This window comes from Urtica dioica, chromosome 5 (genome assembly GCF_054948205.1).
Source record: "Urtica dioica subsp. dioica isolate 48M chromosome 5, U.dioica_male_clone48M_v1_H2, whole genome shotgun sequence".
In the NCBI taxonomy this organism is placed as follows: Eukaryota; Viridiplantae; Streptophyta; class Magnoliopsida; order Rosales; family Urticaceae; genus Urtica; species Urtica dioica.
The window spans coordinates 30,637,070-30,653,165 of record NC_142760.1 but is presented as its reverse complement, the minus strand read 5'-3'; the positions used below and the strand labels follow the sequence as shown (position 1 = coordinate 30,653,165).

Genomic DNA, 16,096 nt, shown 5'->3' with positions numbered 1-16,096 from the left:
TACCAAGTTTTTCTTCAAAGCATGAAATTATAAATGAATATTAAGATATCAAATATTTCAACCATACATAATACTTAGACAGTTTAATTTTTGAGAGACTCATAATAATTGCAAACATTTCAAGGAAATATATAGTCAATGACATACTTTAAAAAAAATAAAAATTGACATAAGTAAATAGAAAGCCAAAAGTTTGGTTTCTTTACGATATTATAAAATAGAACAGCAAGTAAAATTTGTAGAGGTTAAATTGTGTTATTAAGCTCCTTAAATAATGGGCACTAAAGAAACCAGCAATTAAGAAAAATCCCTTAAAAATCATGAATAATAAAGAAAATGCAAAAAATTTGATGGTGTATGGGTTAGACTTTCATGAGTAAAGAAAACTTATTATGTTAGTTTTCAATGAAATATGGAGACACATTAATGATGAAGGGAAATAAATATCAAAGAGAAAAAGAAAGTCAATTTAATATAGAAAATATAAAACTATTTAAAGATAAGTAATGCGTAACAAAATTACAATAGGTAAAAAAAATGCTTTTATGATTCTATATGAATCCAATATGTACTGCATTTTTTTTCTTCTACACTGCCTAATTGTTTCGTGCTCTCTCACCATTTCAGGTTGTATGTCATGGTTAAGAGATCCTACTTTCCAAATTTCTGAGCCAATGTCATTGCATCAATATATCGCATATCTCATGGACCATCTGTAGCATGTAAGATAACTGTTCTATCTTGATCCATGGTCTTTCAATCTACTCATTCCAACCGTCTCTATGATACCTTAGTATTCATCATCTTAAATTTTGTTTTGTTTATGCCGGAAGTAATCTAGCCTTTGTCTCAACTTGGACATACATATCAACCACATATGCACCAAATGCAGCGCGTTCATCAAAAGAAGACTTCTATAAAGGACTTATTCGCAATCTATAACAGTAGTAATCACAAGAAGAAACTGAAGCTCTATTGTTGCTTGTGTAAATAAGCCGAAGGAAAATTGGAAATGAGTCGATTAAAAAATTTGTTAAAAATATTGTTGAGCAAGTTGAATATGAAAAAATATATATAATTATAAATTATACATGTCGTCGTCTCATTCATTATTAGCTCGTCAATTGAATCCATTTATTCACACGAGTGAGAGGAGAATGAGCGTCGTTGGTTCGCTTCCTCCTTCGTTGAGCTTTACTCATGCCTCGGTTCTAGCCAGCATCTCTACACAAACATTAAAGTATATTGCAGAGGATCACACCATCTAAAAAAATAATCTATTCTATAATTTTTCCTGGTACGAATCGAAACAAGAACATCATGAACATTGTTTCCATTAGGTGAATCTTCATCAACCCATAAGCGACAACTCCGCTATTGGTATCATCATTGATAGTATCTACAACATAAGATGAAGAAATATAGCAAGAAAAAGAAGGCAACTCAAGAATAAGCTAAATAGTTTGTTAGCAGCAATATGGCAAGACAAGTTTTAATCATAATATATATATATATATATATATATATATATATATATATATAAGAATTTGTAATATTATATACTCTGAAAAAATATTAGTAAATGATTAGTACCACTCTGAGAATTTGTAAAAAGACTCGAAGGGAAATCTCTAAAGTTGTCAAACGAGGGCTGCAGAAGTTAAAAAAAAAAAAAAAAAAAAAAAAAAAAAAAAAAAAAAAAAAAAAAAAAAAAAACTGTATGGAAAATACACTTGGTCTTTTTTTCATTTAACAGCCAATTTCTAAATTTAATGCACACCCTATGGTAAACGAAGTCAAGGCACGAGAATCAATTATTTCAGGGAGAGCACATATATTAGCAATTGCAGTACGACATTCACAAGATCCAGAAGAGACAGAACAGTAATCATGTCATATCTGAGCCCGCGACACCCCTACGCTTGGGCCCCGGAATACAGGGTTCAACATCTCCGAGAGTTAACTCTAGAAAAGAGGAATACACTCTCTCAACCTGGGGCTGAATCCAAAAAAAAAAAAAAACACTCAGTCGTAGATCTATAACTAAATATTTTGAATAGTAATGAGGGGTTTTTTAGAATAAAAGACTGCAGAATTTCTTACTTTGCTGTAGTTCACAAACATCTTATTGGCCCGCAAGAATGACTCTATCATTGTAACCTACACAGAACAATTTTACAAGCAAGTGAAGAAAATTGAATATCCCAAAGCAAATAATTCTACACATTTAAAAAAATACATACGGTCTCATCACTTCTGCCAGTGAGTTTCAGATATTGCAAAGTAACATGATCCACTGGAAAGCCCATAGTTGCACCATACTCGGGAGACATGTTAACAATTGTCGCACGATCCGCTAAAGACAATTCACTCATGCCGTCCCTGAAAAATGTATAAAATAATTACAATGGAGATGAATAGCTGAGGGGAAGTAGTAACAACTGAACCAATTGAAAAACAGTGCTAACACCATTAAACATATATGATTGTAGTCATAGATTTACCATAAAACTCCACAAACTTGCCAACAACTCTGTGCTTCCTTAGCATTTGAGTTACTGTCAGAACAAAGTCAATAGCCATCACTCCACTTCACAACTTTCCTAATAATTTAAATCCGAAAACACCACGCAACACCATGCTCATGGGCTGGATTCACATAGTAATAGAAGGGGTGAGTAATAATTTTCTCCCTTAATGAAAAAGGGAGACTTGTCACAGTGCAATTACCTGGTGGACAATCCCAGATCCAGGAGGAACAACAAGCTAGCATGTTATCAAATGCATTTGACCCCCACTTGAGGAAACCAAATCGTTCTTTGTTTCGGATGAACTCGAGTTCCATATTTTTCTGCCAGCATTCTCTGACCTTTGCCACATCCAGTTAAACGGAGTGATCAATGACAAGATCTACCGGAACCTGCATTATGGAGTCAAACGTTAAGATTGTTCCCTTTGAGGTGAAAAAGGATACAATAAATATATGAAGAAGTATTAATTGGTATATTTATTTAAGTATTAGAAATCATTAATTGTACCCAAATTGTTTAAAGAAAATCTAGATAGGTTGATATTATTTTTTTTGTGAGTTAAAATTCTAGACATGATCGATGTAAAAAAAATCCAATTGTGGACAATTTGTCATCACAATCCACAATTTGTCATCACAATCCACAATTTCAATGGTAAGCAAAAAACATTAACAAAAAATGCAAATAGAAAAACAATAGCAGCCTCTTTCATCTGGATTTGTTTCGGACGTCCTCTGGATCTATCCGCGGCTTTTTCATCTCTCCATGTCCATACACGGTGAGCCCCTAGATCGCCGAAGCCTTGCGTTCAAGCAGTATGTCTTGGCAGCTCTCACCCTCGGCGTTACGAAGCTCCAGATCTATAAAGATTCCAAGTGCCTCCCTAAAGTTTTCCGACTCCTCTCTTTACCGTGACCGAAGCAGGTCTTGTTCTCGAAGACACCAGAGGCCATACACCTCACTTTGTGTCTCTCTCTGTCATTTATGTTCTTAGATTGTGTTATATGGCAGCTCATGTGATAGCCAAATATGCTTTGAATTTAGCTTCCCTTGTGTTTTGGCTTAACTCTGTACCCCTGTTTATGGGACATAATTTCGGTTGATGCTTCAATGTTAAAGTCCAGGTGACTACTTTTTCTCTAAAAAAAAATAAAATAAAACAATACCAGCTGGTGCTCCCCAGCCCTGCAATGCCAACAAATTTCCAATAATACAAAAGTCACTACATATGAATACTTGGAAAAAACCTCAAAATTTTCAACGTGTTTCCAATGCGTCAATGACAATAAGAGAAACTATTTTTGACAACTGAAGAGGATAATTGAAATTTTGAGGTGTTATAGACCAAAGAAAAATTCAAGTTATGGAAAGGAAAAGAAATACCCACGATTGAGCGTCGGGCCATTGAAAGCCGAATTTGACGAGGTGATGCTAGACTAAACTTGTTGTATATATAAAATTATCTAAAACCTTAAACCAAACTATAAAACAACATGTTGCAGCTGCTCAAGATCAGGCTTCCTTAAAAAATGAAGACGAGCTTTTTTACAATGATTAAAAAAAACTTCAGCAGCGTGGTGACTTGCTGCCTGAGTGAGAAGGCTTCAAAACTGACCTTGCTTCAGAGATTTTAGCCGGAAAATGGAAAGTGTCGCCGCTTCGTCGTACTCTTCGCAAGCCATTTCCAATTGCTGAACTCTAAAGCTCTCTTCATTCCCGTTTCTAGGCCTCCCCTTTTCTCTCATCCTCACTTTCACGTACTCGTGCACCGTTCAATCAATTATTTTCTATCGACATATTACTGTCCATACATGATTATCTACCTTTTTTCATCACATCGCCGCTTCATCTCCTGGAACAGAACACCATTATACGATGAGTACATAAACAACATAAAGAAGATAAATTAAGATGTTTGATTCAACACAAACGACAAACACCTCGAATGTGTGAAGTTCGTTAAGAAGAAACTTCGAAGGCACTGTGATCGTCAGAGAAATATTGGAACGCTGAAACCACGGGAAAAAAAAATAAGAATGCATATTAACTAAGCTTATCAGAAAAACCAATCAGAAAGAATTTAGAAGAAAAAAAATCACGAGAATAGTTACATAGTCGACGACAAGCTTTGGGATTTTGTATGGCACTTTCCCGAGCATGAAATGTACTCTGACTGAACCACAAGAAGACAACACACAACCCACATTAATACGATATATCAATGATGAAGAGTGACATTACCGCTGTCTTCATCGTCGTTCAGTGTGATTTTCTCAAGAAGACAAGCACCCAATTCACGTAACGACTCGGAGTACTCTGCAAGATTTTGATGAATAGAACCCATAAATAACCAATAAAAAAAACGTGATGGTAAAAGATATTTCATGAGTTGGAAAAGAAATGTATCATATGAGCTATTCAGTCGCAGTGACTGCAGAGAGTAAGCTATCATAGCAGCCTCTCATATCCTCCAAATCCTTCATTAGTATGCAAAAAATCAAACAGATTAACACTCACTTGAAAACTACACACATATAAAATTTGGAAAAATGGGTCAATCTACCTACGCCTAAAGCTTCAATCTTTATGATCTGATTGAAATTTCTTTATTCAGTTATTTCATCGAACACATGGTGGACGAAATATACCTTTGAAAGAAAGATTCACAATCTTGTATTTTGCGGGAAGTAACACAATCGTTCCGTTCATAATCATCTTTTTCTTTTCCTTGATTTGGGATCAAAACCTGCACACTAAATCGAATCTATATACCGATCAAAAAAACAAAATACCAATTAACATAGATTACATGGACACGAAAATAATGATGATATTTTAGGCACCTTCTATATATTCTCGTGTTTTTAAAATATCACAAGATTCATTAGATATGACTCGGTATCAGCAACAAATATTCACAATAATCACAAAAACATTCAGCTTCACAATTAATAGAATGAACTGAAAATATAGATAAATGGAACTAATGAAGATAAGCGTGATCTTGAACAAGAACTCATCTTGCTCTGACTCGTCTTCTCCTCCTCCTCGGCCCATCTGCGTTAAAAGAATTGATTAACTAATAAAGTATGCATAGTGACCGCTTTACTTTATTATTATCCAGCGTAATAAGATTTAAAGCCTACAAATTTGGTTTCCTTTTTGAAGAAAAAAAAATCGGAGTAGGATTGATTTCTACTTTCCATAAACAAATCCGACTTTCCTTTTATGTTTCACGTAAGCCAAAATCATAGCACATGGCTATATATAGAGTCGCATAACCTGCAATACACTACACAAGTCTCATATCACGATTCTCGCCTTTAGTCTTTATTCGATGTTTCCCAGCATGGAATTCCAAGGAATCCCTAAACCCGACGCACAGTTTGTCTCAAGAAAACCGAGAATGAGAGTCTCTGCTACCATGCAATACACTTTCACAATCCCAGACTATGACGACGATCGCTACGACCCTGAGTTCGACGAATCTCTCAGCTTCTATGATCCACCCAATATCGACCGGTACGGCTACGGCGACGAATTTGATGCACCGGACAACATTGACGACGACTTGATGGAGGTCGAGGAAGAGCGGGAGAAAGATCTCGACGGTGCTGACGTGGAGGAACGCGCCGAGAATGTGGAAGAAGGAGAGGAACGGGAAGTTGAGTCCGGGCCTGGTCGGAAACGACAGTGTCGTTGCTGGCCCAAGCAACCTTGGGTTTATGTGGAACACAAGTTTTTTACATGACTCATCAAACATTGGATGAACATGCAGTTTAACAATGCATTTTATGTTTTTATTATTATATATATATAATTTTTTTTTATTATTCTTCCATTTATGTATGTTTTTTTTATTTGGATCTTGTTGGATTAATCAAGATATGTAAGATAGATAAATAGTATTTGAGCTGTAGTTAAGATGCACCCCATGTTCTATAATTTGAATTTTATATCAAGGATCGAAGCATACCGCACAACTTTTCCATTTGACAAAAACGCATTCCATAATATAAAAACAATAAGAATAGATGTTAAAAGTTTGGAAATAATGTCATAATTTGCTATACATATTAATTAACATTAACATGGAATAATAACAGCAAAAAATAGATATAATTTTATATACTTTATTTCTCCGAGTACATATACTTATTTTGAGTTACAATCGCTCTAATAACAAGAGATATTAACATAGAAGAATTAAGTAATGAGACGGTTGAACTTGTGTTTAACCATTCAGATCTAAAGTGCTTATGAGTAGGGGCTGAGATACACGCATATGTGAACTAGGATTCACATCTGCCTCAACGAATTTAATCATTATGAGTTCACAAGTCTACCAATTCTAAGTTAATATGCCAATGCCAAGAGGGTGAGATCTGTGGCAGCCACGACATTGCTGCATATTCACCTTTGTTACTTAATTGTAGAAGACTTGAGAGTCTCGAAGAAAATGTTATTAGGTCTACACTTTACCTGACTTGTCGAACAGTTGCTCCTTTTCTTCCATGGTCGTAGAACCATGTGAAAATTCCTTTATCATAGGCAAGTTTCCATATCACACCGTGACCACCGGGCTTGCATTCAGGTGAAAAAGGTTTGCTAACAATCCATTCTCCTTCTTCTGCGCTAACAGTTGGTACAAGGGGCTGGAAATTCACATAAATACGAATGTACAAAACCATCAAGCCAAATTTAATATACCTCTTCAATTGGAGGTAAGAATAGAGCATATATACTCGAGAACAATTCAAATAAAAATAATAACAAAAACCTGTTCAAAAAGTTGAAATCTTGATTGACCTCTTCCAAACCATTCAAGCCTTTCACAAAGAGAAGTAACATGTTTGTGGTTGTTCTTTGCAGAGCTCGTCATAATTGCAACAGGGGTGATACACAGTTTTCCATAAAGCTTGAAGTACAAGAATTCTCTAGCCTTTCACAAAGAGCAGTAACATGTTTGTAGCTTGTAATGATTTTGTTACGCATATGTTTAAAATTACCATTTTTTTTGCAACTCCTAGGTTGAACTAACACCTTCTGTTGTCCTAATTTACATACTTATGTTATTAGTCAAAGTTGAAACGAATTATTCAAACTCAGAGTCAGAACTCCCAAATAAAAAGGCTAAAATTCAAAAAATAATAATTAGATTATATACTATATACAAAACGTTGGGATTATCCGACACATTCCGAGGCAAAAATGTTATTGAAGAAGATGAGGGTTCAATTTATTGAGCACAACAAAAAATGAAAAGAGAAAAAAAAAATATGAATTTGCAGTATCTCGCCATCGGAGAGGGAGGCCGGAGGTGGAACCATGAATAATTGCCGAGTAGAAAAGAAACGAACTTGAATTCTACAAAAACAAAATTCAGAAATACCCAAAAACCTCGATTAGGTGAGAGAGACTGAGAGACAAACTTAACGTTTTGAACAGCCATATCAAAAGAACCAATGAATGTCACACTCTGTAAATGTCAATGAATGTCGAATAACGCTTGCCATCCCGAACGGCCAAAACATGCGACGTTTCATTCACTTCCACGAGCAGATTTTAAAGTACACGAAATAATAGGTTCATTTTCATCAAATAATATGTTTTAAGATAAGATAATGACATGTCCCATACGCTAAAAACGATTAGGAATAGTCTATGAATAGTAACTAATTCATTGTGACTTATTATATTATATATAGATATATATATATAACTCTGAAAATTTACTGAAATTTATATGTAATTAGATACTAAAATTCAAAACTATATATACCATACCAAAACCCTGCTGAAATTTCACTGAAATTTATATGTAATTAGATTTTAAAATTCAAAACTATACTATACGATATCAAAACCTATATATCAAAATTATGTATACACCACCAAATGTAGTTACACTAATCCAAAAATAGGCCAAAGTTTCCTTGTTGCTCAAGCCTTCCTTGCTACTTTATGTACCTACGAAGATCAAGACAATCGTTGTAATTTGATAACGATTTCCTGATTCATTTTGCTGAGTTCAGGTATTTTTTCATCCTCCACAAGTTTGATATGCAATAAAGTTCATAAATTTAAATTCGTCAACATTAGTGTCTGGTGGTCCAAATATGTACTCGTAGTACAAACAAGCAGGGACGCCTTGGATTGTCGGATTCTGTCTAACCACGTTCGGCATTCCAGATGATAAGCTTGAAGAGTTCTGAACTCCGACTCGATTCTTAATAATTTGAGGTGGTAAATGTCCGCTCTGATTAAGTGGCAATTGCATTCCGATTGACCGAGCCTGGTTGTGTACACCGGGTTGCATGCCCAGAGATCCTACCCAAAAACGTAGATTAAGGACTATAATTCTATCATACAAGGCAACAAAAATAAGAGAGCTTTTGGTCAAGTAAAAAAGCACACAAAGAAAACCTATTAATACAGATTCAGCCATGATCTGCATGTTATTAAAAGGCAGGAAAGTGAAAGCAGCAAAAACCATAGCATTGTACCAGATAAACGCTTCAAAGGTTTACCTTGATCCAGCGGCCGGTTACTATTGTCTACTTGGTTGGGCATTGGATTTGAAACCAAGATGTCTACCTTATGCATTTGTTGTGAAATTTTCCATAGATAATCCCACTAGAACAGTCAACATCCAACGAATGCATTATATACATATTTATATGAAACAAAGCATGTTAATATTTGCATCAACTTGTTTCTGCGTAAAAAATGTACCTTGCTCAAGGCTTCATTGTAGGCTCTTTCCTCAAGCCCTTCAGCAGCAAGAAGACATTGCTCTTGATAACCGTATGGTTGAAACATCTTTAGTGAACCCAGCCTTTACATGAAATACATGGTCAGATTTGTTACTAAATAAGTTTTGTTCTAAACAAAAAATTGTAACCTTCACAATGCACAAAGAAAGAAATCTACAAGATAGTTTATAAGAAGCATCTATTGTCTCATATTTTTTTATCCTTCTTGAAGATCCCCTATGAACGATGGACAAGCCAATTTATGAGACACACAACGTAATTTATAAATAAATGCAGAGACCTCAAATGTTAACTTTCTCGCATTCTGAGTTCGAAAGTAAGACTCACATCCTATTGACCATCTGCTGTCGGAAAGGTTGCAACTGTGTCCGCCAATCTTCGGTATCCATAGGACTCGAATTATTCATGTCCATCAAAATAGCTTAAATTCGAATATGAAATTAGGGTTTCGGATTGGAAAAACCGGACATCAGAAAGTTCGGTGTTCATTGAAGAACAAGTGCGAGCAAGGATGGAGAAAAACGCTGTTATGACAGAAAATAAAAGAAAATATATATACACAAACTACGAACCTCGAATAAAAGCAGATTGAGAATCAGGCAATTACTCACAAATTCCAAGTGAAAGCCAGAATTGCTATTGTGCACATTTACACCTATTTTTCTAAACTATCTAAAACGACATGTCGTCTTCTGGCCGGGTTTTATCTTTGGGTTCCGCTTGTAGAGAAACATGTAGAGAAGAGTAATCAAAGTAGTCACAAAGGTGTTGAAGGAGGTGTTTTTGGCGTGGGTTTAGGGTGGTGAATTTTTTTGGAAAATGTGTAGAGAAAATAGATGAGGAGTGATTTTTTGTAAAATTTTGGTATGGAAAGTTGGGATCCTTCGTGTGGTGAAATGAAGTATTGAGGTGTGAGGAAGGTGGTAGGAAGCTATTTTTTGGGGTGAGAAAGAAGGGAGGTAGGTGCAAGGGTTTAGAATAAGTTTGAGGCTCATCTAGTGAAGTGGGAGAGCTTGGACGAGCTTCAAGGTGGCCGTACAGCTAAAGAAAAGAAGTAAATTCGGTTAATTAAATATTTATTTTTTATTTTTTAATTGAACTTAACGGATAAAATTGACTGCACAATTAATTTTAACTGAATTTTCGGTTAAATTAACCATTCGGTTAATTTTAACCGAGTATCTTATAGGTTAATTGAGATTAACCGAATTTTCTCAATAAATAACGTAATATAATTAATGTTGTAGTTATTGCTGATATAAATGAGATTGTCGCAATCAAGGCGTATAATTTTTTTAAATTAGCATACGTGAATATAAACTCATAATCTGAATGTCAATGAAGTGCATTTAATTTGCACAATTACTTATAATGTTTAATAATATTAATATTTTTTTTTATATTATGCGGTTTCCTTAAATAGAGCTAAAATTACCACAAGTCTGTCGCACAAACCAAAGTTAATAGTATTAGTAGGTATTGTTTTGTTTCACATTAAACTCATTCATTAATATTTTAAAATTTGGCTTGTTGGTTTCGGTCAACCCGGTTAACTTCGATTAACTGGGAGGAATTGTTTTCGGTTAAAGTGAGTCATGTGCATGGCGAGGGCAAGGCGAATCATGTGCACAACGAGGGTAAGGTGAGTCATGTGGAGGGCGAGGGTAAGGCGAGTCATGTGCACTGCCGAGCATGGAAAGGCTTATGACGAGGTATGGCATGACTCGGGACGAAGCATGGCATTGCTTACAGTGAAGCATGACATTGCTCATGGCGAAGCATGGTACGTCTCACAGCAAAGCATGACACGGTTTAGGGCGAGACATGACAAGGCTCACAGCAAAGCATTACATTGCTCATGGCGAGGCATGGTGTTGGGAATATTGCCCACTTGAAGATAATGAATAAATGATTACTAAATTCGATAATAAGATTACTCTATTAGCATTATATGATTAGTGGGTTGAGTTCTAAACAATTAGAATCAATAACAACTATCTTCCATAGCCTCCGTATTAAACTGAGTCACGTGCTGGGCACCTGAGTTCGGGCGGTGAGCTAAAACGAGGTCGATGACTGATATACGCCTGGAAAGCTATATCTAAAGTCATATATGTGGAACACATATGTGAAGGCTGATCACTATGTGGGAGCATTCTACACTTGTGATAAGTGTATGACTTGGACAGGTCTTGGTGTAGATGTGTCGTTTAAGGACCGTTACGACACACTAACCGAGGCCACTATGATGGTCACAGTGAGACTTGATCTAAATCCTGAAGTGATCATGGACACTGGGTTATGTTACTGAGCTCTTTGACTCATTCGCTAAAAGGCTATTCATGCTAATCACAGCTTATGTCTTGGGAGTTTTCTCAGAGCATAATTCGAGTGGGAAATGATTTACAGATACGGAATCCAGCCTTCCTGAAAGAAGGTTAATGTTCACTCACCTAAGGGTTGATTCCAGAACCGATAGATTTCTAGCACTTTCGAAGTAAGTAACGTTCGAAAGAATCTTTCACTGGGGAAGCAACAATGCTTAGGGCTGATATGTATCAAGAGAAGTATAACGGAAAAATTGACTTCTCTTGACACGGGTTGAACCTGGAGGATCTTGATCACGAACTGACTATATCAGTGGACACTCGTCACGATGAGTAAATATAATTCTAGTATAAAGGAGAGTTCAGTCTTGGCTTACAAAGTGGAGTATTTGACCAAGATTAAACGAATCGATGGAAAAAGAGAAAGGACTATTTCGTCTTTTTCATCGGATTTGTTAAGCTTCTATTACTAGGTCCATAGTCCCCGATTCGGCTCTGATAAAGGCGGATAAGAACTTTCGTATAATAATGTTTAACATTATTAATCTCACTTGCTGTAATTGTGATTGACAGCATTAATTCTGGAAAACGGGTATTCGCAAAATTAAATAAATATTTATGGTAGAATTGTTTATTTATTGTTTGATCAAGTAAATAAACAATTATTAATTATTTGTTTGTTTATTGTTGGACCAAGTAAATAAATGATTAATTGGGTTTTAAGCAATTGGGCCTTGCACACATGGGAAAATCGGATTTGGGAATTTTGGCATGGGAATTGCGCAAATTCACCTTGGTCGTGTGCCTAAAAACCGATTTTTATAATATTGGTATTTACCAATATTTTCTCCTTAGTTGTTTAAATAAAGGAGAGAGAATAATATAAGATATTCTCTCCTTATTTAAAGGAAAATATTTAGGAGAATATATGAGAATATATTTAAAAGGGAAATAATATATTCTCATTTATTCTCTCACTAAATAAAATATTCTCTATTTAAATAGAGAATAATATCCCATAGATATTGATCTGATGGATGAGAGAAAAAGTAGGATTCACTTGTTGAGATCCAAGGGCCTAGATTTAATCCACCAGTGTGAACACAATAAAAAGAAATAAAATATTCTGGAAGATTCCATGAATATCTCCTTTTACTACTATAAATAGGGGTTCATTAGAAGGCAAAAATAAGAAATTTTTGAGTAAAATTTCGTGAACTCTAGCCTACCTTGGTCGTGCACTTCTGCCTCTCCCTCCCCTCGGAAATTCGTTTCCATTCTTAGTAAAATAAGAGAGAGATCTCGAAACACCTAGTTTCGTGATCTAGTGAGATAAAGACTGTGCCCACTCATCTTTCTTATTCGTCTCGGAGATTACGTTTCGGAAGACTAAGGTGTCATCCTCGAGTCCTTCATCAAGACGACACAAGGAATACGTGATTGGTTTAGGAGCATTCTGTAGCTGAACCGAAAATCAATGTAAGTATTCGTTTTTCGCTCAAATCGGTTGCTTGATAAATATGCTCTCGTGAATTAAATTAATTAATCATAATTAGATCTTGTTAATTATAACTATAATTTAATTAGCTTATGATCAGCGTAATTAATTATTTTTCCGCATTAATATGGTTATATGGTGAAATCATCTCAAACGAGTAGCATCAGAACGATTGTTCGTGTCTAATACGCGCTTGATTCACCAACACATGGCACGTCTTACGGCAAGGCATGGCACGGCTCACGGTGAAGCATAGCAAGGCTCATGGCAAGTAATATCGGGGCAAGGTCGAGTATCTGGAGAATGAGGTGTGGCGAGCTTGGATGAAATGTCTCGATGTTGCTCATTGACTTTGACTTTGTCATGAGTTCATGCCTTGAGCCATTTTACTTTCGGAGGGATTTTTTTCCGATGTAAGAAAATGACGCCTTTGTTGAAAAATAAGATGGTATACGAACAATCGCTCAAATACCAATTGTTGAGGAGTCAGTGGTTGTTGGCATCGGACACGAGCGATCGCTCTGATGTCATTTGATGGGTAGATTACTTCCCTAGGGTTAGTTACGGTTCTCATGTATTGAACACAAACAATCGTTTCAATACTTCTTATTCGGTAATCAATCTCTTAACCCTTACAATATGTTTACTAGTGTGGAATATAAGAATACACGAACAATCGCTAATCTTAAATGTAAGCAATAATTCGCAAGATACTCAAACTTATTCAATGCCAACAGATCTAATATTGGGCAAACATTATCAACTCAATACCATAAGAGCATTTTGGTTTAGATACCTTTTGGCTCAGCTACAGATCATCCACGCTCCTAACTTTTGGATTTCCTTACTTCTTACGTCTTGGCTCCAGGATTTTCATATCTCGGATGCTCCTTACTCCTTTGATCTTCGGATCTCTAAGCTCCCGGACTCCTCGGCAGCTCACTGAATCTTGGATCTTCGGATCTTTAAAACTTCGGACTCTTCGTGGACTCCTTTGCTCCTTAGATCTTAGGATCTTGAAGTTTGGGTTGATCGATACCGTAGTCTTCCAAGATGTAATCTCCGGAAGGAAGAGACCAAGATATGTGCCAACTCTTTTCTTACTAATTACTCCAACAAGGTGTTGGAATAATTCTTTCTTGGAATAATGCTTTCTTTCTTCGAGAGATGGTATGAACAAATTTTCCAACTCTGGGAGAGTAGAAAAAATTCCAAGACCAAGGGAGGGGGGCTGCCAAAATTTCAAGCTGTAATAAGGTTGTTTGGGAAAAATTCTATAGTGTATTGCACTCTGTTTTTCTTATTTTTCCAACTCCTTAAATCCCCGTATATATAGCTTTTCAGCTTACCCAAAATAGAATATGTACTTACCTGATTTCCTTTGATCTTATTCTAATTGATGTGAGAGATTTATTTTATTAATAGAATAAATCAAATATCTTCTAGATACTTTGATAAATAAAATATTCAATTCATATCTAATATTTATTTACTTCTCACTTTAAAATATATTAATCAGGTTACTAATTAATATAGAATAACTCCATGATATTCTCAATAAATAACATCATTATTATATTAATTATTTATCACAATAAAAGACGCTATTGTATAAATATGATAGTAGAGAATATCTCAATGATACTCTAAATAAATAACATAATTAATATATTATTTGTTTCTCACAATAGAATACACTATTCCATAAAAGAAAAAGCAAAGAATATCTCCATCATACTCTCGTATATAATTTACCACATTAATGCTGTCAATGGTGTCCACAAGAAGAATAGTAGACTTTACTTATATACATTTGATGTAATAAAGTTTCACGAATGCTCTTGCTTGTAACTGCTGAAATATGAATAAATCCCATTTTTACCCCTCTAAACTCGTACCTTCGTTACATTTCGCCCCCTGGACTCGAAAATGTTGCAAAACTCAACTCAGAACTCAAACACGTGTTACAAGGCCCAACTTCCGTCAGTATTTGGACGTTAAGTTTCACGTTTTGATGACGTGGTGAAATTTTAAAAGGTATACGAATATTTTCTATTATTCTAAATACTTTTAATATTTAAATATTGTTATCAGATTAAATAATTAAATATTTATATTATTCTCTCTCTCCTCTCTCTTTCTTTCCTTTCTTCTTCTTTTCTTCTCTGCATCTTTTCTTTCCTGGTTCGCGTGGGTTGTGTTTCCTGCTTCAGCGTGGGTTGTGAAATTAATCGTGTTTCCTCTCATTTAAAGACAACATGTATTTTGAAAACCCTTATGTCATTCTCCCGATTTTTAAAATCTGTGAATCTTGCAACCCTTCCGCTATAAGTTCCCCTATGTTCCCGAAAGCCGATGCTGCTTCGTTACCCATCTCCTCACCTTTCTTAGGTAAAATCTCTGGAGCAGGAAACACAACCCACGCGAACCAAGAAACACAACCCACGCGAACCAAGAAAGAAAAAAATGCAGAGAAGAAAATAAGAAGAAAGGAAAGAGAGAGAGAGAGAGAGAGAGAGAGAGAGAGAGAGAGAGAGAGAGGAGAGAGAGAATAATAGAAATATTTAATTATTTAATCTGATAACAATATTTAATTATTAAAAGTATTTAGAATAATAGAAAATACTCTTATACTCTTTAAAATTTTGCCACGTCATCAAAACGTGAAACTTAAACGTCCAAATACTGACGGAAGTGGGGCCTTATAAAACGTGTTTGAGTTCTGAGTTGAGTTTTGCAACATTTTCGAGTCCAGGGGCGAAATGTAACGAAGATACGAGTTCAGGGGGTAAAAATGGGATTTATTCCTGAAATATTAATAAAAGTTTTCATTCATTCTTCCTTGTCTATTTGAAGCTTTATGATAAACTATAGTCTTTAGTCCTAAAACAAACCTAACAACAAATGAAGAGTCAAATATAGATTTGCATGAACAAACTCTTAATGGTTTGCTTAAAACAGTAT

The 16,096-nt window shown here is 35.3% G+C and overlaps 4 protein-coding genes across 8 annotated transcripts in view; all 4 read right to left on the bottom strand.

Annotated features, from left to right (window-relative positions):
• LOC149397846 (mediator of RNA polymerase II transcription subunit 15a-like) overlaps nt 1-9,944 on the bottom strand; it is a 33,013-nt gene extending 23,069 nt beyond the window's left edge. The window contains exon 1 of the mRNA XM_089614127.1: nt 9,880-9,944. The gene's annotated coding sequence lies outside the window, so the exon portion shown is untranslated. The remainder of the gene's footprint in view (nt 1-9,879) is intronic.
• Nucleotides 1,667-4,884, bottom strand: LOC149397848 (aconitate hydratase-like). 3 transcript variants are annotated; one of them, XM_089615563.1, is made up of 9 exons: nt 4,643-4,884; nt 4,472-4,540; nt 4,147-4,383; nt 3,698-3,716; nt 2,731-2,920; nt 2,505-2,558; nt 2,244-2,382; nt 2,104-2,160; nt 1,667-1,999 (listed from the first exon to the last, which is right to left on the bottom strand). In XM_089615563.1, the coding sequence occupies exons 7-9, from the start codon at nt 2,373-2,375 to the stop codon at nt 1,889-1,891; spliced, it is 300 nt and encodes a 99-aa protein (XP_089471689.1). In that variant the 5' UTR covers nt 2,376-2,382; nt 2,505-2,558; nt 2,731-2,920; nt 3,698-3,716; nt 4,147-4,383; nt 4,472-4,540; nt 4,643-4,884; the 3' UTR covers nt 1,667-1,888. The 3 variants fall into 3 exon arrangements, with proteins under 3 accessions (XP_089471689.1, XP_089471686.1, XP_089471687.1); XM_089615560.1 differs by having other exon boundaries at nt 2,505-2,649; nt 4,643-4,883; XM_089615561.1 differs by lacking the exon at nt 3,698-3,716 and having other exon boundaries at nt 2,505-2,649; nt 4,643-4,883.
• LOC149397847 (UTP--glucose-1-phosphate uridylyltransferase 3, chloroplastic-like) lies at nt 6,188-8,159 on the bottom strand. Its single transcript, XM_089615928.1, has 3 exons — nt 7,312-8,159; nt 7,014-7,186; nt 6,188-6,936 (listed from the first exon to the last, which is right to left on the bottom strand). Exons 1-3 carry the CDS (start codon nt 7,411-7,413, stop codon nt 6,888-6,890), a joined length of 324 nt encoding a protein of 107 aa, XP_089472054.1. The 5' UTR covers nt 7,414-8,159; the 3' UTR covers nt 6,188-6,887.
• Nucleotides 8,286-10,027, bottom strand: LOC149397845 (mediator of RNA polymerase II transcription subunit 15a-like). 3 transcript variants are annotated; one of them, XM_089614125.1, is made up of 5 exons: nt 9,919-10,027; nt 9,635-9,728; nt 9,267-9,369; nt 9,062-9,167; nt 8,286-8,861 (listed from the first exon to the last, which is right to left on the bottom strand). In XM_089614125.1, exons 2-5 carry the CDS (start codon nt 9,718-9,720, stop codon nt 8,575-8,577), a joined length of 582 nt encoding a protein of 193 aa, XP_089470251.1. In that variant the 5' UTR covers nt 9,721-9,728; nt 9,919-10,027; the 3' UTR covers nt 8,286-8,574. The 3 variants fall into 3 exon arrangements, with proteins under 3 accessions (XP_089470251.1, XP_089470250.1, XP_089470252.1); XM_089614126.1 differs by lacking the exon at nt 9,919-10,027 and having other exon boundaries at nt 8,287-8,594; nt 8,707-8,861; nt 9,635-9,849; XM_089614124.1 differs by lacking the exon at nt 9,919-10,027 and having other exon boundaries at nt 9,635-9,850.
• Nucleotides 10,028-16,096: the final 6,069 nt, after the last annotated feature.

Bases quoted from the DNA above. Each gene is read 5' to 3' on its own strand.
- LOC149397845 (XM_089614125.1), bottom strand. From the start codon at position 9,720: ATGGACATGAATAATTCGAGTCCTATGGATACCGAAGATTGGCGGACA. The intron at 9,168-9,266 runs GTACATTTTTTA...TGACTGTTCTAG, and splicing joins ACAATGAAGCCTTGAGCAAG to TGGGATTATCTATGGAAAAT. The intron at 8,862-9,061 runs GTAAACCTTTGA...GTTTTTGGGTAG, and splicing joins TAACCGGCCGCTGGATCAAG to GATCTCTGGGCATGCAACCC.
- LOC149397847 (XM_089615928.1), bottom strand. From the start codon at position 7,413: ATGACGAGCTCTGCAAAGAACAACCACAAACATGTTACTTCTCTTTGT. The intron at 7,187-7,311 runs GTTTTTGTTATT...GTGAATTTCCAG, and splicing joins GATTTCAACTTTTTGAACAG to CCCCTTGTACCAACTGTTAG. The intron at 6,937-7,013 runs GTAAAGTGTAGA...GTGAATATGCAG, and splicing joins GCAACTGTTCGACAAGTCAG to CAATGTCGTGGCTGCCACAG.
- LOC149397848 (XM_089615563.1), bottom strand. From the start codon at position 2,375: ATGAGTGAATTGTCTTTAGCGGATCGTGCGACAATTGTTAACATGTCT. The intron at 2,161-2,243 runs GTATGTATTTTT...TGTTCTGTGTAG, and splicing joins CTGGCAGAAGTGATGAGACC to GTTACAATGATAGAGTCATT. The intron at 2,000-2,103 runs GTAAGAAATTCT...TTTTGGATTCAG, and splicing joins TGTTTGTGAACTACAGCAAA to CCCCAGGTTGAGAGAGTGTA.